Source organism: Didymosphaeria variabile, assembly GCF_027946475.1.
Source record: "Didymosphaeria variabile strain IMI 356815 chromosome Unknown scaffold_2, whole genome shotgun sequence".
In the NCBI taxonomy this organism is placed as follows: domain Eukaryota; kingdom Fungi; phylum Ascomycota; class Dothideomycetes; order Pleosporales; family Didymosphaeriaceae; genus Didymosphaeria; species Didymosphaeria variabile.
The window spans coordinates 405,762-426,132 of record NW_026611621.1 but is presented as its reverse complement, the minus strand read 5'-3'; the positions used below and the strand labels follow the sequence as shown (position 1 = coordinate 426,132).

Sequence of the window (20,371 nt, the reverse complement as noted above, 5' to 3'; positions counted from 1 at the left end):
CATTATGAATTTTATCTTAGTAGCATGTTACGGTATTCTATGTACTATCAATTATGCAAGCTGAGCAGTTTTCGGGGCAGAATTAAAGTGAAGTACACGGTTGACTTATGTTGGCTTCTGCCACGAGATAGGTGGAAAGATAAAGACAAAATCAATCTCGCAGACTAAGTAACCGATTACTGTTCCTGCATGGCTGCCCACAGTTGGATATGCTGTACAGTGTAGGGATCAGCCTTGCACTGCCACATTGAGTCGCTTCGTCGGCCCTGCAGAGGGTGTGGCTGTGCTTAGAGAGGAGGCCTGATCAAATGCCACCTCCGGACTTCGATCAACCACGCCTCCTCTCAACAGCGCACTATGATGTCTTTCATCTTCATGATCCCGTAAAAGAGATTTCTTACGGCTTTGTTTGTCATTCTATGCGAATATGGCCACATATTCGGAGTTGAGAGGCACAGCCTCACAACACGAACGGGTGCGATCATCTGACAACCGTCTCGTACCTTTGGTAGTACAAACCTCGGAGAACCCATATCTACTCCCTGAGACCTCAAGATGGACGCGACTAGGAAAGCCGATATCGCGCGTGCAGTCAATACTCTGGGTGTCATACTGGATATATTCACCCGTCTTGGAGCCAGGTACGACTACGAGACGCTACGGTCTCAGATCTGTGTTATCCGCCACTCTGAGATTGACCGTCGCGTGGCCTTTGCTCTGCATCCTGGTAGGTCATCAAGTAGCTTGTACAAAACATTTCTGCGCCTAACACGAGAGGTGTAGGTGTGTGGATTCGAGAACCTTTGGCCAGAGACGGCAACGGCAGGAAGTTGGCCAACCATGGATGAACGATATGAAGGTATTCATTACAGTTCCGAAGCACACAACTTGGATCAGCCAATCTCAGAGTCTGTTTCGCCGAGTCAACGACAGAGTACAGCCTCGGATCGACCAGAGGCTACCAATTCAGGCCTAGCCCAGCCATCCCATACGGCTGATATAAGACTGGACTTGATTCCAGAGTCATCTACCCCACAGCGAGCAGACGCCTGGGGAGATCTTACCACTAATGATGACGATAGAAACCAGTATACTGTCTCGACTCTCATTCGCCCCAGGTATCTCTGTTTCGTGCGTGACTTTGACAAAAAAGATCTTTGAAACAGTAAGAGTAGAAGAATATCTCAGAGAACATGGAGACGATGTTGACCTTGAGTTTATCTTTGTCTCCTATACACGCCTGCAGTTCAGAGTTGCTACAGAACAAGAGATCGCCAATTACGACTACCCGAGTGAGGACGAACGAGAAGCGAATCGGCAAGTTGCGCGAAAAGATCGTCAGCAACTAATCGATTATGGCATTGATGCCGCGCAGCGAGCTGGTAAAAGGGCTTTTTGGCTCGACTTTGAATGCGTTCGAAATGAAGATGGTGTTGCACGGTCTACGAGTAGTAGCGATGACGTTTATCGTATCTGCGATATTGTCAGAGCAGCGCATTCCATGATCATCGCTATTGGTCCCTCAGCTTCTGAAAAGGTCTCGGCGATCCTCAAGGGAGAAGATGCCCCCCGACTTTGTTCGTGGGAGAGTTACTCCATGGTTACGTCAATGGGGTTCTCGATTGTGGACGTTACCTGAGCTTCTGCTGTGCCCTGGAGAATACCGAGTACAGCTATACGTCGTTGGGGATAACTCTGATCCCAAGTCCATGGCTAAGCGGAACTTTGCTGAGCGTGCGTGGGATGATGCCGACGCTGTCAAGGAGCTCGTCGATCATTTTGAAGGCTCAGCTATTCTTACTCAACTGCATCTCATCGAGGCTGCCCTTACATGCTTCAGCCGACGAAAGACGGACCAATTTAGTCAGGGCGATATCGCCTATGCCATTATGGGGCTTTTCCCAAGTCGTCAACGCCCAGCAGTCGACAAAGGAGATTCGGATTTCCAGGCCTTTGTGAAGCTTTCCCTAGCCAACGATAGCGGTGCATTTCTGGAGCGCCTTATATGCCTTTCTCCATCACCGGGTGCTTCTTGGCACGAGACAGCAGATCGTTGGGGTGTCAAACTCAGCGATGTCCAACCCATCAACAAAGTCACAGGTGTGGTGGCATCTGACATTATCTTGCTGGATGGAGTGTATGGGGCAGTGATAGAATGGGATAACCTCAAGGCTGAGGCACTTGTTGACACACGACGTCTTTCGCAACTTCTCATGATGTTCAACATCTATAGTGTCACTTTGACTCGGACCGCTTTTCTGGTGGGACTTACAGTTACTATGGTCATCTCATCGACTCGAAGTGGCGTGGCGATGGATCCCCGAAACTGGATCATATACGTTCTTCCGTTTGTAACGGTCTTCGCTCTATTCGCCCCTCATCTTCTCGTTTCAATTCGAAGTTCTACTGGCAAGCCACTCAAGCCTCGACTAATTGGCATTGAAGGAATGGCAGATGCCTCAACAGTAGAGACATATCTCTGGGGTTTCAACCATGGGCGATTCAAGAGCACAACTCCTCAATCCTACTCAGATACTCCCGGAAGGCCTCAGGCGTCGTCTACCGCAGCTGGTGACTTCCTTTTCACCCTTGTCGACACCTACATGATGACAGTTACACACTTCCACTGTCAGGTACCGCCAGTCGCTATGCTCTTACTTGGAGAAGAGACTGAAATGCAACGTGCGGTACTCTGCTCATATTACTGGAGACAACAGACGTTCCACCGTCAGACGGTCCTCCGAGAAGGTCCCCGAGACCTTGACCAGATGCATCGCATCAACAAAGTACGCTTCTCACTTAGCCAATCACCTCAGGGTTCGAACCAACCCCTCAACGTTGGTGTCTCAGAAGCGAACCACGAAGTAGATATCGAGGTCAACACCGCCAGACACGAAGTCACAGTGCAAGAAGAGATGAAGAACGATAGACCTACTTGGAAGGCTGAGCTATTGTTTTTGCTGTTGTGTACTGTAAGTTTCCCGACTTTTCGATTATGAATTGGTACTGACGACCCTAGGTTTCCCTCATGACAGGACCGTGGTATGCACCTACAGGTTATACTTATAACTTCAACATCATAGCATACAGTGTATGGTTCATTGTGGCTCAACCGCTTGCATATGTCTTACTCTCGCGTCTACCATTAGTCAGAATTCTACCCAGCATAACTATGTTGAAGGGTAAGATGCCTTAGCCGTGTCGAAACCTACGCTGACCTCTATCTCAGCATTATACTATCTGCCCCCTTTTCTACGAGGTTATCTCAGGATCGGCGGAATTTTGAGCTTATTGCTTAACATGCAGGGTTTGATCGATGGTCTTCTACTAGCCTCCCTTATTGTCACCACTTGGTCTTGGTACAGCATGAAGGAACTGTCACTGCGACTGCTCATATGGACATTCCTGGGCGACAGGATCCGAGGATGGACAGGGCTAGCCCTGATATACCAGCCTTTCGATGCCTTGAGATTCCTGAGGTACCAGCCATTCGTTGTTGTCATGGTGATGATCAGCACAGCGCTGTTCTTACTCCCCACGACTATCGGTAAAGATATCATTGGTCGCCCAGTAGAAGTCAGCTGGTTGGCTGCTCACCAGAAGATCTTCCTTGCTCGACATGCGGCAACCTCTAAGTATGTTCTTAAGGACATGATGGGGATACAGCAGCCTAGACAGGTAAGTGCAGCCATGGATAAGGTTGTCACTGTTCTAATGAGTCTACCAGTCCATCATTATGCGATGCATTCGACCGTTATTATTCTTCGGAATCTCTTTAATGACAACCCTAGATTCTCATGACCTTTCTAAGCGCTGGGAGTTTGCCGATGAGTTTGGCACATTGCTCCTGGTACTGCTTGTTGCTCTCATCGTCACGAAATTTCCGCGAGTCTCAAGTATGGGAGCCATTGTAAACCTTGCCCGTGACTGTGAGCTAATTCATCTGCAGTTACAGCGACCTGCCTATGCTCTATGATTCCATCGCTTTTGTCTCTTCTTCTCACGAAGCAAGCATTTAGTAAAGGTCTTGTTGTTCGCCTTTTGATAAGGCTAGATAAGAACGTCCTACCCCGTAAGCAATTTCTCACCGATCCATTTTCGTGATTAAGTCTGTTAATGTGGGCCTAGTGCTATGGTCACTCATTGTCCGTCAATCATCGACAATGCCCGACGCTGTATGGAGCCTCTCAATGTCACTATCTGGTTTAACGTGTGGTAATCTACTCCGTTTATACGTAGGCACTTCGGCCTTCTTGAGCTGCATGATTGTTATTGTAGCTAAGGGTAGCATGTTTGGTCTCCTCTTTGCGGTAGCTGCATAGGATGCATCAATCGTTTTCAAATTAGGAGGAACGAACTTAGTGGAACTGATTTTACAAACATGCCGGGGCTTAAATGAACTTGATTAAAAGATACAAAGAAGCGGAAATGTAATTTTCCCATGATATAAGCATCCATGATATACTCCGTCTGCCAACGATCGTGAGTATGTAAGCCATCACTATGCCCCATTTACCACCACACAGCGTCTGTGTCATGGCTAGGGCAGCTTATCTTTTCAAAGGAATAGTCGTTCTTACGGGAGTTGTGATTTTTAGCATTGTATGCTTCCAGATACGATTCTCTTTCGTTGCACTTGGCCCCAGTTGCCTTGAATTTTGCAATAGAATATAAGGTGTATTCGTTGGGACCAAGAGTATCATACCAGAGAACACTAGACTCCACTTTGTAGAGTAAAAAATCAAGGCAATTGAGGATACCCAATGCCAGTGCCTATGCCTAGTGAAGGTTCAACAGGTTGCGCGAGAGTTTTACTTGTAGGTTTGGAGCGGATGTGAAGGCCAATATTTGGCTTTGAATTTGGGATACCTGCAGTTAGGCATGCACGGGAACAGTTCGAAACTCCAGGGTCGCTCGAGGATACTATTGTCAGCTCTGTGTCGCATATATGCTTCCAACCGTAAGATCCTTCTCCATCGGGTCTACGTAGTCCACGACAGTCGATGGTTATTCACATGTTACACAGTAAAGTCTTGCCTTTGGCTTGCGCACACGCCCATCGCCGCGCCTTCGTCGAGCCGCAGTGCGTGCGCTCAGCTACCTGTTGCAGCCTTCTGCCGATTTGCATCAGCCGAGGGTGTACACCATACATAGCGGCCGTCGTCGCGAAGCTCGGCGGGATGCAGCAGCTCCTAGGCGTAATGGACGACTAGATAGTGGGCGAAGAGGCGCCGCAAGGGGACTTCCTTTCCTCTCCCTTTGCCCCTAGGTCAATTTTCCAGACTTGCAACCCCTAAGTATCATCTAGCCACGCACCAATCCAGACACGCTCTCTCAGTGAAGCGGAAAGAACCCCCGGCCGCTCTACAAGCCGGTGGTGCTATGTACCTAAGCTCGCCGATGAACACAGTCAGCCTGCGCCTCGTGACGTCTTTCGTGTCCTTGAGCCTCCTTTCTTCAGACTGCTATGAGGCGTATCATTTATTCAACATTCACGTTGCCGCCGAACTTCCGCAGTGCATGTCCGAACTCGAGCCAGGGTCCTGTGTCAGCGATATGGAGACGTCGGAAAAGCAACTGATGTTGCCAACGACGAACTTTGTGCCGTTATCTGCACCTGCCATATCGGTCTGAACCATTCCTACGAATTGGGTTGATCAACAGCGCCAGCAACTGTAAGGGGCTGAACTCCATGGATCATCAGTCGCCTTTTACCCTTGCCGAATCCAGTAGCCCTCCGAGATCGACAAGACCAGACTCAGTTGCCCAACGGAAACCTGTTCATAATGGCACGTCCGTCCTCCCATTCTTCCCAGTACATCGAAGTCATGCCAGCCCTTCGGAACACCTCGAAGAGCCGCTGCGACGTATGCGGTTCCTTCGCCCCCTCAGGGTGCCTTCGCTCAAGAGCCCGAGACAACCCTTGTTGTATCTCAAGAGGAATAGGGACTCTGCAAAAGTCTTGATCTTGAGCTTGGAGTATTCCCTCGGCTTCTCGTGCCACCCACAGCAGCTCCTCCTCTAACTCCTCCCCTGCCTCCACAAAGCATGATCGTGCGGGTGTGCTTTCAGAGTGCAGCATGAGAATCAAACGTCCCAGCCTGGCCCCGTCTTGAATGGTGTCTCGACCTTCAAGAAAGGTGTCGATCCCAGGAAACCGGTCCTTCCAGCTCTGGAGAATTCGAGCAAATATCACCGAGAGGGGGTAAGCCTGCAAGAATTGCATACCCTCGATTATGTTCACTGGAGCTTTTCCGCTCGAGTCTTTAAATCGAAGTGGCCTCTCAAACAGGTGTCCTTCTACGACCTGGTAGCTTACTCGGAACTCTTCTCCATCGAGACGAGCCCCATTCGACATCAAGAGTCGGATTAGCTCAATGATTTGTCTGGCCAGGTTCGAGTCTATCATGGTCGGATCACCGTCGAGGCGCCAGACACTGGAGATGAGACCTTTGAGAGGTGTCTCAAGAACGTGTACCAAGTCAAAAGCACCATACCGGTCTTGGTAGCCGAGCCGTCGTGGTCCTTTGCGTAAAGGAGAAGCGCCTCGCTCCAGGAGTAACCTGGCGAGCTTTAGACGTGAGTCAATTCCCAAGCGGGAAGAGTCGAATTCTCTTTTTTTCCTCCCCAAATGTAGTTCTTTCCAATACCACTGATCTCGGAGCGTCTCTTCATCCTCGTAGTGACCAAACGAGATGTTGCAAACGTGCAGCAGAAGCTCAGAGAGTGTCTGATTGTCCAATTCCATAGCCTGGACCTTAGCCCAGATGAAAGGCCAGATGTTCATGTTGATGGATGCCGCCTCGAGGAGAAACTCATGCTGCCGCTTGAAAACCACTTCATACCGTGTCCGAAACACATCCGACCCTGGCCACTCTTCCTGAAAATCCTTTTCATTGGGGGGTAATCTGGGGTCTCCGAAAAGCTGGCCAGATTTGAAGAGCTGCTCACAAAATTGGAGCAGTTCATCACACTTGCTTCTTGCATTCTTTTCGTCTCCTTCGGGTAGCGCATCAAGTAGCAAAGTGATCGAGTCAAAATGGCGCCAAAGGTTGCTGTAATTTTGCGTAGACGTCGCCATCTCGTCTCCATAATCATGGAAATATTTGACAATCGGGGCCATTCGCAACAACCGGCAGCACGATAGGCGCGCTGCCACAACCCTCTGGCGGAGATGCCATTCTGAGATCTTGTCTCTTCTCAATATCCTTAAGCCTTCCACCGTGTCGGTTAAAAAGTCGCGGGCAGTCCGGTGGACGAACCCGAACGGCGCCGCGTCTGTGTCTGCCTCAGCGTAAGGAACCAGGGCACAATACTCCTTGCCATACCAAGGCTGTAGCAAAGAGGGTTGACTTCTTTCCAGAATCGGGTTGATTCGGAGGAGTCCAGCGCATCTGATTTCGATGTCCCGCAACGTTGCCTTGCATGACTCAACTAGCGATGTCGCAAATCCGGGCTCGTACGGGTTGCAGTCTCGAATTCGGCTGGCCATCTCGGTGGTTGTGGCAATCATCAGACTCAAGCGATCGTAACATATTCCGTTGATGGCCAGCTGGAAGTATAGGGCAGCTCGTTCTTGATGCTGAGGACGCTCGCTGTCACCGTTTGCCCTGGCCCACATATCGGCGTACAGTTTGGTGGGGTCGCTGGGCAGGCTGTCGATTCGGTGGTTCAGATCGGCAACCATCTCGCCTCGCCAGAGAGCCTCCATAACCGTTTTGGCCGTCAGCCAGAGCCAGAGAAAGACTCCCTCGGCCCTGTCGACAAGCTCAGTTACGAGCCAGTCTCGGATCTCACGCGGAGTCGGTGGATTCTCGAAACTGAAAGTGACCTGGGGGCCTTTTGTAATGCGCGCGTGAAATTCGGAGCCCGGAGAAATGGAAATCTGGTATTGGGGCGGGATGATAATAGTGTCCTCAGCGTATTGGCGAAGGTCGGTATAGTTGAGATGCTCCAAGCGTAGCTGTGGGCAGGCCCGGAGTTTCTCCTTAATCAGCGGCTCACGACGAGCACCAAGGCACAGCTTGACCTTCCCTTGGAGCCCCTGGGGCCGCTTCAGGGCGTCGACGACAGTTAGAAGCGCAAGGGTGCCGTCCGTTTGAAGTACCTCGTCGAGCCCGTCGACAAAAAGAGCCATCGATCTTGGGTAGTGTGCCATCACGTCGAGGAGGGTCGATTGAAGTTCCTGGTAGGACCAGTCCGTCTCCATGTTTTTGTCCGACGTCTTAATACTACTAGAAAGGATGCGGTCGAGCGATGCCTTGTCCTTCTCAAGCAGTTGGTGGAGGATGGAGGTAAAAAGGCCTCTGATGCTCTGCTGCATCTGGGTGCCAGGTCGCCAGAAGAAGTGAGAGACGAGGACAGCACCAGGGCTCCACAGTTCCAGAAAACTTCGCGTCTGGCGATGGCCCAGGAGATATTTGACCAGTGTCGTTTTCCCTGATCCGGGCTTGCCGCTAATCCAGTATACTGGCTCCGTAGACCGAAGCCAATCCGAGAAGCTGTCCCAGGAGTGGTCGGCGTCGGCCTCGAAAGATTTCACCGGTCCTCCAGCATCGCTCCCGTCTCTCAGCACCCACTGATATGTCTCGGGGTGCGACTCGGCAATCATGTTCCTACGCCCATTCATGCCATCAAACGTGAGACTGCGCAGGAGCCGCTCCCTGCGAACTTCCAACCACGCATCTTGCTCTCGCTCGACCGCACTCCTGGCAGCGGCCGAAACGCGGTGCCTGAGCGTCGCCTGGAACTGGACCGTTGTTTGTGTGATATGCTTTTTCAAGGAGGTCTCCACCCGCGTAATCTCTTGCGTCGTGTGTCTCTTCCCGGCGTGGGTGCTTGCCTTGATTTGGATGGTGACGTTCTTCCTCGTCTGGACAGCCTCAGCACGCACGAGCTGGGCCGCTTTCACACGACCATTGCGACAATCGTCCACAAACGATCGCAGATCCGAACTGAGCTTCTCCAGGCCGCCGTCGGCCTTCTCGATCTGCTCGAAGATCCTCGTGAGGAGGCCCGTCTGCAGCAATTGCTCCGCAACCAGCATGTCTTTTTCCAGCCTGTCGAGTCGCCTCTGCCGCCACACCGTTTTGGACGCGCTCTTCAGCATCACCACGAGTTTGGACTTCGTATCTGGGCCCTTCAAGAATTTGATCTCCTCGCGCAGATCCTGTGCTGCTTTCAGGCACCTGTTCGCGAGCCCTAGTAGGTGCGTATTCCGATCGGTCGGCCTTGGCTGTGCTGGTATTGTCGTTGTCGTCCCTACTGCCGTTGTCGTTGGCATCGTCGCTCTCAGGATCCGCTTGGAGAGGTCGTCCAGGCTCGTCGCGTGGGGATTAAGGGCGGGGTCGATCTCGCCATTCTTGTACACCTGCCTCACGATATGGATTGTCTCGCGCGTGATGCCGATGACCTGAAAAACATTGCACGCCAGGGCGAGCGCGACGACCGGTTCGAGGCCAGACATTGTCGATGGAAGCTAAATTGAGCGCAGAGATATACAGACAGAAAGACAGAAAGCTCGCGTCTGGTGTCTTATAGTTCGCGGTTGCACTGGCCACTGTGCGGGGAGAAATGCACCTCTGGAGCCTGACCCCTGGAGCCTGACCTCCATTGGGGGCTGAGCATCCGGCAGCTGCAAGTTGCGTTGCTCAGCCATGCTCGGGCGGCCAATGGCGAGTCTATCCAGCCCTTGGCAGCCATTGGTCAAAATATCACGTATAACGGTTCGAGGAGAAGGGGCGAGGAGAAGAATGGATATGTACGAACAAATGTGTGCGACCTAGTGATATCCTATATGTACGCCCTTGCTCGACCTATTTCGCGCTGAACCAAGATAGAGAAAAGAATATCAAAAGAGGCAATAAGGGTAGCCCGCGCGCCGCCGAAATCCATCTCCCATCCATCCTCATCTTGCACATCAATGTGTTTGCATGTATCATGTCCGCAACGAGAGAGGAAGGAAAGAGAAACTGCGGAGACATCAGGAATGCCGACGTGATAATGATCATCAGAAGCCTTACTTAGAGCTTTCATAATTGCCTGTAGAGAACGTCCGGATCTTTTGGCATCCCAGTGAAAGAATGGATAGGAAACTCGTAATTGCCGACACTTGTGTAAACAGCACACGCCTCAACATGTGAATATTATGGTAACTTAGTGCACAGCACGCACAATCTCGTCTACCATATCCATAATAGGCTGCAGCGAGGCTCGAGTCTCTTCGCTTCTCAGTATTTCCCGCTCGCGCCGCTCCTGAGCCCATTTCTCCCTCCTGATGCGCTTCTCCTCTTCTTCCGTCACTATAGTATCTGCCATATGATGCCAGTCAATATGATTCCAGTTGTCCTCACTATAGTGATACACTTTGCTAAGCCCCAGCTCCACGACTTCATATTCCTTCATTGCATCGTTCAGCACCGCTCGCACCTCTTCGTTCGGTGCCAAAGTCTTGATTGCGATAGCATGAAGCCACAGGGTCTGTCCGAAGATAGTCATGACCAGGTTGAAAGGTCCGAGAAAACCTAGACGGCGAAAGAAGCCATAGCAGTAGGGTTTGTCCTGTGAGACGAGGCTGAATTTGGAGCGGTTATTGGGCTCGCAACGGTGCGCAGCATATGTGCTGATCAACTCGAGCATGTAGGGTGCGTCAACTTCGTAGTATATGGCGGGCCTCACAACCATCGATGCGAGGGTTTCGTGGTCCTCATTGGGACGTCGGCGGTCGAAGTCTAAGGTGCCCCATGTTCTCCTCATCTCTTTACGAACGGATTTCGCGAGATTGGAGAGACGGAGAAGCTCGGCGTGCTCGCTCTCAGATAGTATGGTGGTAGTAGTCTGAATGGTGGTCGAAGAAGACTGCCCAAGTGCCTGGTTCACTAACGAAAAGTTGGCGTCGAATGTGAAAGCTAAGATCTCAATGACGAAGCGGCGGAACTGGTGCAGTAAATCGCATTTTACTAGGTCTGTTGCAGCCGAGCTGGCATTTAGCCATCTAGTTGATGCGGTGACTGAATAAGGAGGCGGCAAGTCTGTGGATGACATGACGCAGTGCTCTTGACGTGGGCTGTGTCGTGAACTCTTTCTTTCTTCTTGCTATTTGGTTCTTGTCCAGAGATCGGATTGCGGAAGTAGGCGACATGGGCGAATGGATCTTGCAATCCGGTATGAGATATATATATGTTGGGACTAAGAGCAATGAACCATGGAACAGTAAACTCCACTTCGTATGGTAGCGAATCAAAGCAATCGCGCATATGGCGTATTACAAGGTAATAAATTTGAGAACAAAAATCAACAGCTTGTCCGTGGGCTGGCTGCTGTTAGGTATTGTACGGTTTTAACTGTCTTGTAGCGTAATGCGGTGTGGTGCGCTGTTATAGCGGCTCGGCCTCCAGTTTAGTCTAAAAGTCATGGATATTGGAAGTTTCGGTTGAATGAGCGTCCAAACTAGGTTGACTCTTTCCCTACCGTCCGTAAAGGACGCAGTCGCGAGATGGTACGATTACCCACAGAGCTTTTGAAAGCTGAGCTAGATTTTGAAGGACATAGATGTTGGACGCGAAGCTGGACCAAAGACTGCATTCGAAAGCACTCACATGAAGGTATTCCGGGAGCCAGGGTGCGATGTGGGATGTGGCTCGGTGTCGATGCTGGGTTGGGTGTAATCGTATCGTTCTTTCTTCTTCTCATGGCGAACACGACTGTTGATGCTTTACCAGGCCAACCGAAGGCAGTTATGTGACTTTTATGGAAGTAGCCTCCATGATGCTATTTCCTTTGCTGTACGTTAATAAAACAAAGTTTTGCATGGCGTTCTCTTCTCTGTTTGACTGCAAACATCACGAAGACTGTACGTATACGTATCTCACACCCTCAACTTACCTACACATATTTTCCGGCCAATTCAATTATGAGCAGAACTTACCAATATTCCGATATCGTTTTGAATGCTAACGTGTTTTCGTAGGTCACAATGCCGGAAGACGTCCAAACTCAAACCTGGTACGGCGCCATTCTTGGCACTATTCTCGCAATAATCCTTCAAGGATTATTCAACATTCTACAATGGGCCATTGGCCTCACATGGTTCGGACGGAAGGTCCGAAAACGGGTGGTGCGTCTTGGCACCCTTGGGAGGAGAGAGAGGGAGGGAGAAAGGAGGGAACGGGGGCAGGAGGATGAGGAGAGGAGGAGGGTAGAGGAGAGGGATACGCAGCTGAGTGCGCTGCTTTCTGGGGTGCTGGCGGCTGTTACCTCGTTGTTTGAGGCGCACGTGAAGGTGGTGGTGGGGGCGGTGAGGGAGGCGTTGGTGGATAGGGCGGGGGTGAGGAGGGAGGTTAGGTTGGAGATGATGGCGGAGATGGAGATGAGGGCGGATGAAGCAGAGGAAAGGGGGTACTTGCGGGGTTGAAGAGGGAAGAAGGGCGATGAGGGGCGAGATGGCAGCATTGTTATCAAGGTAAGTCCCCTATTCTTATCTTATTCCTGCTTCATTCCTGTTATTCGTATGGGCCTCATTCCCCCACCTCCCCGTGGTGAGGCCTGGGATCACACTCCTAATCAAGGCATTGGGAGTGTGATGCAAACGGGGGAAACAACAAGAAAAGTTCGAGCTTGATCAGCTTCCTACCTCGACCGTTCTCCTCTACCATGCTCAAACGCTTCTACCACGCTCGAATGACTCTACCACGCTCGAACGACTCTACTACGCTCGAACGTCTTTACCACGCTTGAACAACTCTACCATGCTCGAACGCTTCTACCATGCTCGAACGCTTCTACCATGCTCGAACGCTTCTACCATGCTCGAACGCTTCTACCATGCTCGAACAGCTCGACTGTCCTCAAACAACTCGACCGTGCTCGAACATCTCAATCCCAAATACTCTTTACTCGCGCGCATAGTCTGTGGTATCTCGACTCAAGCACTGCTGGCAGCGTTGGCTACTGCATCTCTACTCCGTTCAAACTCCCTCACTTCAGCATGCTCTATGGTCCACAAATATGCTTCGCGGCACCGGCACTGGAAACGACCTTGAGCAGACCATCTGCTCTTGTAAAGCCCAAACGTTGACTCGGCACGAGATTCGTCTCTTGGCGCTGAACACAAATTTAACAAGACATGCGAATATGCGCCACTCGATCAAGACTTCTCGCATTTCGCATTCATGGAAAAGGCGGGCTCCTCTCCTCAATCATGTACATAATGCTGCTTTGATAGTTACTATAGTTAAATTGCTAGACACTACTACTGATTTCCATACACGGAAACTCACGCACTGAGGGAATCCTCGTCCACCTTTGTTGGCAGACTTCAACGCCTTCATTATACTGGCCATCGTTTATGCAAAGTAGAGTAGCATTAGATGGTGAGTTTTGACGTGCGGCGTATGCATTAGCCAATCAACTGTCGACGGGACACACTCAGATTCAAGCCTTACTCGAGTATCGTGCCTACACTCGCCGTCCTTACCTCTTCTGGTCTCAGCACAAGGTAAAAAACAGCGTGCAAGGATAGTCCGGTCCGGCTGATCGCCTAAGCGACCGCTCAACCGGTGTAAGAATTGTGGATCTGTAGGCAAATGATGGATCTCTAGGCGAATGACGGAGCTGCCCTCCTGTCCGCATGTGTCTGGGCCAGGTCTTCGTGCGCAGTGCTGCAGGTGGACAGCGCGGGGGAGAGTGCCCCTGTGGTCAGCATCCTACCGCGCGGAGCAACGTGCACCCTCGCGGCGAAACTCGATACCGCGTGGAGGCTGAGCACTTGAACGTCATCATAGCGCACCAAACACTCACTCCCAGGCAGTATTATGGCGGAGTAACAGTCAGGCCCGAATGTGCGTTGCCACATGCAGCTCTCTTCCAATGGTCGTAGCTACTCGTAGGGCTTCTCGGTCAAAGTCAAGCGCGGATTGGCTGGGGCTTGGACGCAAGCTGGCTCTGGGGCGCGAGCAAATCATGTTAACAAGAAGCATAGTAGGCATCCCCCTATTTAGGCTAGCTCCCTACCAGGAAGCTCACTGCAAGCATAAAAGTACATGACCGACCTGCGGTGACGGCAGGGCAACGGTAGGGGTACGTCGGCACAGGACACATGCTACTGCACGGAGCAGCGCCCCTGCGCGGAACAGGACGCTCTCACTCCAGATGTGAATCGGCAGGAGGGCGTGGCTCAATGCATCCCTGCTCTGCTATTCCGTATAGTATACATACGTACATGATGGCTGGGGAAAGAAATACGCCGCAGACCTTTCGGGTGGCCGCGTCATACGGCGGGCCTTCCAATCCGATCCTTCCGACAACATCGAATATCGTGGGATAATCGCATCCTGGATCAATGAATGGTACCCATGTGCATGAGGCTAGACACTGAGCATTTGATGAGGTGAGAGTACCGAGGTTCCGACAATACCGGATCAGTCGCTCAGTACACACTGCATACCCTCCCTCGCTTCTCTCACAGACCGCGCACGAATCACAGTTCACATAAGCCGCGAAGGACCATTCTCTGCACCAAATCGGCACGCTGTGACCGGCCTTTGGCCGTCGAAAATTACAGCCTACAGCCAATTAAGGCTCTGCGATCAATACGTCCGGAGGCTCTGTGAGGGTCAGGCCGTGGTGGCGCCGCCTCGCTGTCCGCCCGCGGTAGGGATCTGGATTTGCGGTGGAACGGTGCACACTTCTGCGTCTCCGACTTGACACTGACTACTTTGCTTGATCCCTGGCCCATCGCGTAGGAATACGGGTTTCGAATGACAGGGGGTGGACACTATTGCAGTAGCTTATCTTGGCGACTGCAAGCAAACGCCCGAGGCAGCTGCTTTTCTTTTACAGACATCTGGGTATATAATCCAGCAGACCCTCCTGAACAGTAGATAGAAAAGAAGACAGTATAACGCCAGCAATCGCCATCGCTCAAAAAGCTGAGACACTCTCATAACCCACCTCGTGTGAACCAACCACGTTTCAATTGATACCCTACGCCTACGCCAGTCCTCCAAGTCCAGTCTCGCTATCATTACCACTCTACACATCCGCATGCTCGCACCCGTCAATCTACAACCAAGCCCCTCACACCAATCATGCCCCTGTCGGACGAATCTATCATCGCCCTTATAGCCTTACTCGTAACATGCACACCATAGCACTGTTGCTCTTCCGCTGTTACAAACGTCAACGACAAGATGGTAAGCATAGACAGGTACTATAATACACCAACTGTCATCACTAACACAAATATCACAGGACAGAATCATGTTAGCCTACCAACACACGTGTCAAGCCAGCCTAGTCGTACCACCTCTCCACACACCATGCCCTGGCCACCAGACAGAAAACCCAGAGACAGATGGACATATGTCGTACGCCAGCACACCACAGTCGAGGCCATGCTCATGGTCGGGCAGGACGGCGGACGACCACCGCGGTATTCGCCATGAAAGCTTCCCGCGCCGGATTAATCTGTAGATCAGTCTGTCGTCGAAGTGCACCTCATGAATGGATGGCTCACCGGCCTGACAAGTGGAGAGAACGACATAGTACGCTAGCACCATTCCACCCAGTGCTTCACTCTCCTCATGCGTACACTTCGGGCAAGCACTTATCAAACGGGTATCTCATTCACATCATAAGTCTACAACGGCACCTCCACCGGCGTCATGACCCTCATCCCCCTCGACCAGGCTCCTGCAACAGCCCTCGTTCCAAGGTCAGCATCTCCCTCCCAGGCATGCTATTCATGGGTGCTAGCGTCGCGCCAGGGGAATAGAAAGCCCCAGCATTTGCAAATCCTAGGGCGTCGTCGAACATAAAAGGAGCTGTCTGTGCTTCGGGCCGGGCGTCGGGATCTAAGCCTGAAAGAAGGTCCGCGGGCGGAGGAAGGTTGTGCATTGCGCTCCGAGCGCTTGATGCGGGGACGTGCGGGAAGACGATGGTGGGAAGATTTGGAGTGCGGAAGATGGGATCGGTCGTGTGCTTGGTGGTTACTGTTGAAAGGCCCGTAGTAGCGGGCGTAGGTGCTGGAGCAGGAGGATTCGGATGGTGGTAGAGATCGGAAAGGCGCGATGAGGGGCCAGCGTGGGACGAAGATGGCTGCGATGTCGCCGAGGAAAGAACGTTTGAGTTCAACAGCGCCATGGGCAGGTTCAGCGTGATCATAGGGTTGATGTGCGTGGCGTCTGTCACATTGGAGATGCTGAGAGGGGCGTCGCTGGCAAGATGACCCATAGATGGTAGATTGGTTGTAGTCACTGCAGCCATTTGCGAAGGGTTTGCGTCTGCCCATTCGAAGATGTTGCGATTCAGGATGATGGGACTACGGCTGTGGTCGCCATCGGCCTCCGAATCAAGGTCACCAAAGTCGTCTAGCGGACCCGCAAAGGAAGTCAGGAAGGACTCACGCAGAGCGAGAGGCATGAGGTTAGAATTGGAAGTTGAGGTCGACGTCAGGCTGGAGAACGATGTGTCGGGTGCCGAAGCTTTCACTCTGGACAATGAGCTTGGAGAATTGTTACTGTTAGCGGAAGTCTGGCTGTCCGCTGCCTCCTTGTTCTTTCCCTTCTCTTTCTCCTTCAGCATCGCCTCGTCCTTTGGCTTCAGCTTATACCCGGCCTTGGCAAACATCTCCGGATATCTTATGCGAAAACGGTCACGCAGGTCTGTCGGCTGGCGAGTGGAGAAGCCAAGGTCCTTGTCGTCCCTGATCAAATGCCAAGACGACGCGTACTTTTCGAAGCCTCTCAACAGGCTCGCGTCGTCTTGCTCAGTGAACGGACGTCGCTCTCTGCGATTGCTTCGAGTGAAGGACCCGTGTATGCCCATCTCGCGGAGCTCTGCAGGCCCCTTCCGATGAGTGTCTCCACGGTTTTTCCGGAACGAGCTGATAGTATCAAGTGTTTCCTGTGCAACGGGATCTTGATTGCTTGACATGCTGGTAGTCGTAGATGATACAGTCGTGTTCTGTGAGCTATCATCGTGTGCATCACCCTTGCGCTTTGACTTTCTGGCTTTGAGACCCTCTCCTGGACAACATGTTCGGAATCGATCCTTCAAATCGACAGCGGTGCGCTGATTGAAAGTGAAATCGGGGCATTGGAGGATCTTCTTCCAGCTGCCGATACCGAACCTGCTGACACCGACTAGCAAGTCTTTGGTCTCCTGCTCCGACCACTTGTTCCTCTTTCTCAGTTCCTTGGTTGCTGTCGGTGTAGTAGACGTTGGAGAGCGGTCCGTAGCTGTCCGATTTTCCTTGTCGCTCGTAGACGCAGAGGCAGGCTTCCCTTGCGCTTCAATTTGAGCGTCTTCTTGCGCCCCAGCCGCGCCATCTCCGGATGCTGCATTCCGCGCTGTGTCATCACCAAGCTCCTTCCTCTTCTCTGCACCGGTTGTTGTCCGCAGTGCTGCACCGTCTCCGAGGTCCCTACTAAACGCGCCCGATTCGCTCGTAATGGGTGGGAAAAGCCTGCTCTGGGCCTGCGGAGGCACCTGATGCAAGCCCTGCAAAAGCGGTGGGATTCTTGGTCGCTTCGTGCTCTTCTTGGGCTGTTGATGGGGTTTGGGGAGCGTCAACAGCGAGTTCTCAGAACCTGTCGGCGGTAGAGGATCATTGGGCTCCTCAACCCTCTTCCTTTTGGGCGCCTGCTGCTGGGACGGGTCCAGGAGCAGGTCACTCAGGCGCCCACTGAAGGGTGTAACCGTGTTCAACACGCTCGCGATGGGAGCGCTGGGCTTCTGTCGCTTCGGCACAGCTTCTTGGCTCGGGCTATGCTGATGGCGGCTCTGGCTCTGGCTCTGGCCGAGCCGCGACGAAGCTGTCGAGGGTGCATTCGCGCGCACATGGTCATTTGCTGTCGTGGGCTCCACGGGGTGCGGCTTTCGCGGCGCAGGAGGGGGAGGTGGCGGCCTTGAGAGCGCGTCGGTGGCGGGCCGTTCGAGGGGCGAGTCCCCTAGGAGAGTTGCTATTCGGGGCTCCATGTTCTGGCTGTCGCGTGTCGCGCCATCTGTAAGGCGGCGGGCTCCATGAGGCTGTCGTGCTGTTTTGCCTTCATGGTCGTACTGCCGGCCTCAACCAGGACATTTCCCGGGCCTCGGCGATAGCGCCGATAAGATACGCTACTCGTATATCATTCGCGCAGTATCTCACTTCCATCTTATCCCGATACAGCAGATATTGAATCACCTCATATCAGCTTTGTTGCAAGGCATGTAGATTGTATTATTCTCTAGCACGAACGTTTGGTTCCAGCGCGCTCTTTTGCGCTGTCAAGAGCCAGGCTGATGGACACTCCACAATTGGTACTCAACACCAACAAACCAGGGCTGTGACCTGATGTTGGGATGGTAGCGAACAAAAGCCATGCTCATTTCTCTAACAAAAAGCTCAATGCTTTCTCATAGTAACAAAATCTTCGTTCATTAAGCCCATCATCACCAACCAGCAAAAAATTGTTCATACCTTCAGAATGCAACCCTCAGGGCCCCTGCGCGCGACGAGATTCGATGGCTATGGCAGCCCAAGGGCCGCTGACTTGTACTCCCTACCACATGGCCTGAGTGGTTTTCTCCTCCACATGCTGCTCGTTGCAGTAATGCTCAGTCTATGCGAAAAGCGAGCTTTCCTAACTTCGCGGCGCTTACAGCACCCAAACCTCAACTATTTCCTCTGCCTTGCCAGCTTCATTATCTGTCTATCAGCAGCCGAAATCAACGAATTCATCCTCTCCAAGAAACTATCGCCGTGGGCTGAGCTGCTTGAGCTGCTGTACCTGTTGTTCCCGGTCGTAGCACACTGGCTCAGTGCTCGGCCCACGAGCACTCAAGAGGAGGAAGCATCTCGTACAAAGTTGGACCAGGATGGGCGCCTGAATGAGAAAGCTGAAGACCTCGAAGCATGTGGGAACGGTACTATCAAGGAAGGGAAGCAAGATGCTGGACACGACAGTCTCATCGACAACACCCGAAGCATATACCGCGCTACCGACCGCCTCATGCCATGTATCGCCGCACTCCTCTTGCCTACCATCTGCTTCGCCTTCACTGGCTTCGTCATCACCATGGATCCGGATCCGAAATTGAAGGATATGCATCGGTTCTTCGTCATTGGTGTTCCGCTCCTGGCCATAGCCTCTGTCGTCATGCATGCCGGTTGCGCCGTCTTCAAACATGGAATGCGAGAAGTCACTGCTCAGGTACACAAGCATGGAGGATGGGCATGTGTTCTTCTCCAATTAGCGTTCATATCGTTTACCCTGGCTTTCTTTGAATGCATACCAATCTACGCGGGCGAGCTAATTGAGGTCAAACGCAATGCGTTCGAATCAATCGCTGAAGGAAGTGGATGGCAGGCACTGGTGTTCAAGATGTATGTTGTTGGTGCGGTTCTCCCCGTATTCTGCTCTTGAAGAGGGATTGGCTCTCAAGAAGCTCCGGGAGTACTTCTTGCACGCATTGTAGTCAGCATCGCAACTTCGCGCGATGCATTCAAACTCGGAAGCTGCAATTCTATTTCACATTCAAGTAAACTTCTATGGCGCTTTCTAATAGATTTAGGTGGCTTGAAAAATTGGTTTGAAGCAGATATGGTTTTATAACAAGAATATTTTAAGAATATAGTAATCTCCAGCCAAAGTCTTCTCCACCACCCCTTCCAGTTTCTCTCCCTTCAATTATAGTTTTTCTACCTTCATTTACTAGTAATCCACGGACTCATATCTAAACAGCTTCGCAAACGTTCCTTCCGCATATTCCTTGCCCTCGTTCTCCGGAACACTTCATAGCAACCCCAGATGCGGCGTCAACGTCACCCCTTGCCCGGAGGTCACACTCATAGTACTGCTCGTCGTCAACATTCGGCGCGCTAAAGCACATGCTTCCTTCCAACCCTCACTCTCCACACGCGAAATTGATTACCATGTGTGGAACGATTCAGAACTACCAGATTCCGACTAACACAAAGTTCGACTACCTGCTTGTAATGGTACATGTGCATTAACGAACCATCTACATCTAACAACAAAACCACAGTGAGTTATGCCAAGATACCACGAAGCGCATGTGTCATGTGGAAGATACCGCCCTTCACTTTTAGAGGGGCGGATATGAAGAACAAGCTACAGTGATTCTGCGCCTCATATCCTTTACTAAAAGTCTAGAGATCCCACAACTCTCCAATCGGAATCCCCAAAGTGTCGTCTAGTAACCGCTGGATGCCTGTCTGGACATTAATTAGATCGCCTCTTGTCTAGCAGGCTAATTATCTGTCTTTTGGCTAACTCGCTGAGTACTTCTCTTTCGTCTACTACCTCGCTGAGTAATTCTCTCGCTGTATTAATTTCAAGAGCGCAGTCCGAAGACGCAAGTGGATACGTTG

The 20,371-nt window shown here is 51.8% G+C and overlaps 5 protein-coding genes across 5 annotated transcripts; 2 read left to right on the top strand and 3 right to left on the bottom strand.

Annotated features, from left to right (window-relative positions):
- Nucleotides 1-555: 555 nt before the first annotated feature.
- Nucleotides 556-3,801, top strand: N0V89_001832 (uncharacterized protein; the record flags this gene model as incomplete). Its single annotated transcript, XM_056210643.1, has 4 exons — nt 556-727; nt 1,083-1,630; nt 1,674-2,972; nt 3,373-3,801. 4 exons carry the CDS (start codon nt 556-558, stop codon nt 3,799-3,801), a joined length of 2,448 nt encoding a protein of 815 aa, XP_056074116.1.
- Nucleotides 3,802-5,758: 1,957 nt separating this feature from the next.
- On the bottom strand, nt 5,759-9,466 carry N0V89_001831 (uncharacterized protein; the record flags this gene model as incomplete). Its single annotated transcript, XM_056210642.1, has 1 exon — nt 5,759-9,466. One exon carries the CDS (start codon nt 9,464-9,466, stop codon nt 5,759-5,761), a length of 3,708 nt encoding a protein of 1,235 aa, XP_056074115.1.
- Nucleotides 9,467-10,155: 689 nt separating this feature from the next.
- On the bottom strand, nt 10,156-11,043 carry N0V89_001830 (uncharacterized protein; the record flags this gene model as incomplete). Its single annotated transcript, XM_056210641.1, has 1 exon — nt 10,156-11,043. The coding sequence occupies one exon, from the start codon at nt 11,041-11,043 to the stop codon at nt 10,156-10,158; it is 888 nt and encodes a 295-aa protein (XP_056074114.1).
- A 4,626-nt stretch (nt 11,044-15,669) lies between these two features.
- On the bottom strand, nt 15,670-17,976 carry N0V89_001829 (uncharacterized protein; the record flags this gene model as incomplete). Its single annotated transcript, XM_056210640.1, has 1 exon — nt 15,670-17,976. One exon carries the CDS (start codon nt 17,974-17,976, stop codon nt 15,670-15,672), a length of 2,307 nt encoding a protein of 768 aa, XP_056074113.1.
- Nucleotides 17,977-18,590: 614 nt separating this feature from the next.
- On the top strand, nt 18,591-19,403 carry N0V89_001828 (uncharacterized protein; the record flags this gene model as incomplete). The annotated part of the gene is made up of 1 exon (XM_056210639.1): nt 18,591-19,403. One exon carries the CDS (start codon nt 18,591-18,593, stop codon nt 19,401-19,403), a length of 813 nt encoding a protein of 270 aa, XP_056074112.1.
- Nucleotides 19,404-20,371: the final 968 nt, after the last annotated feature.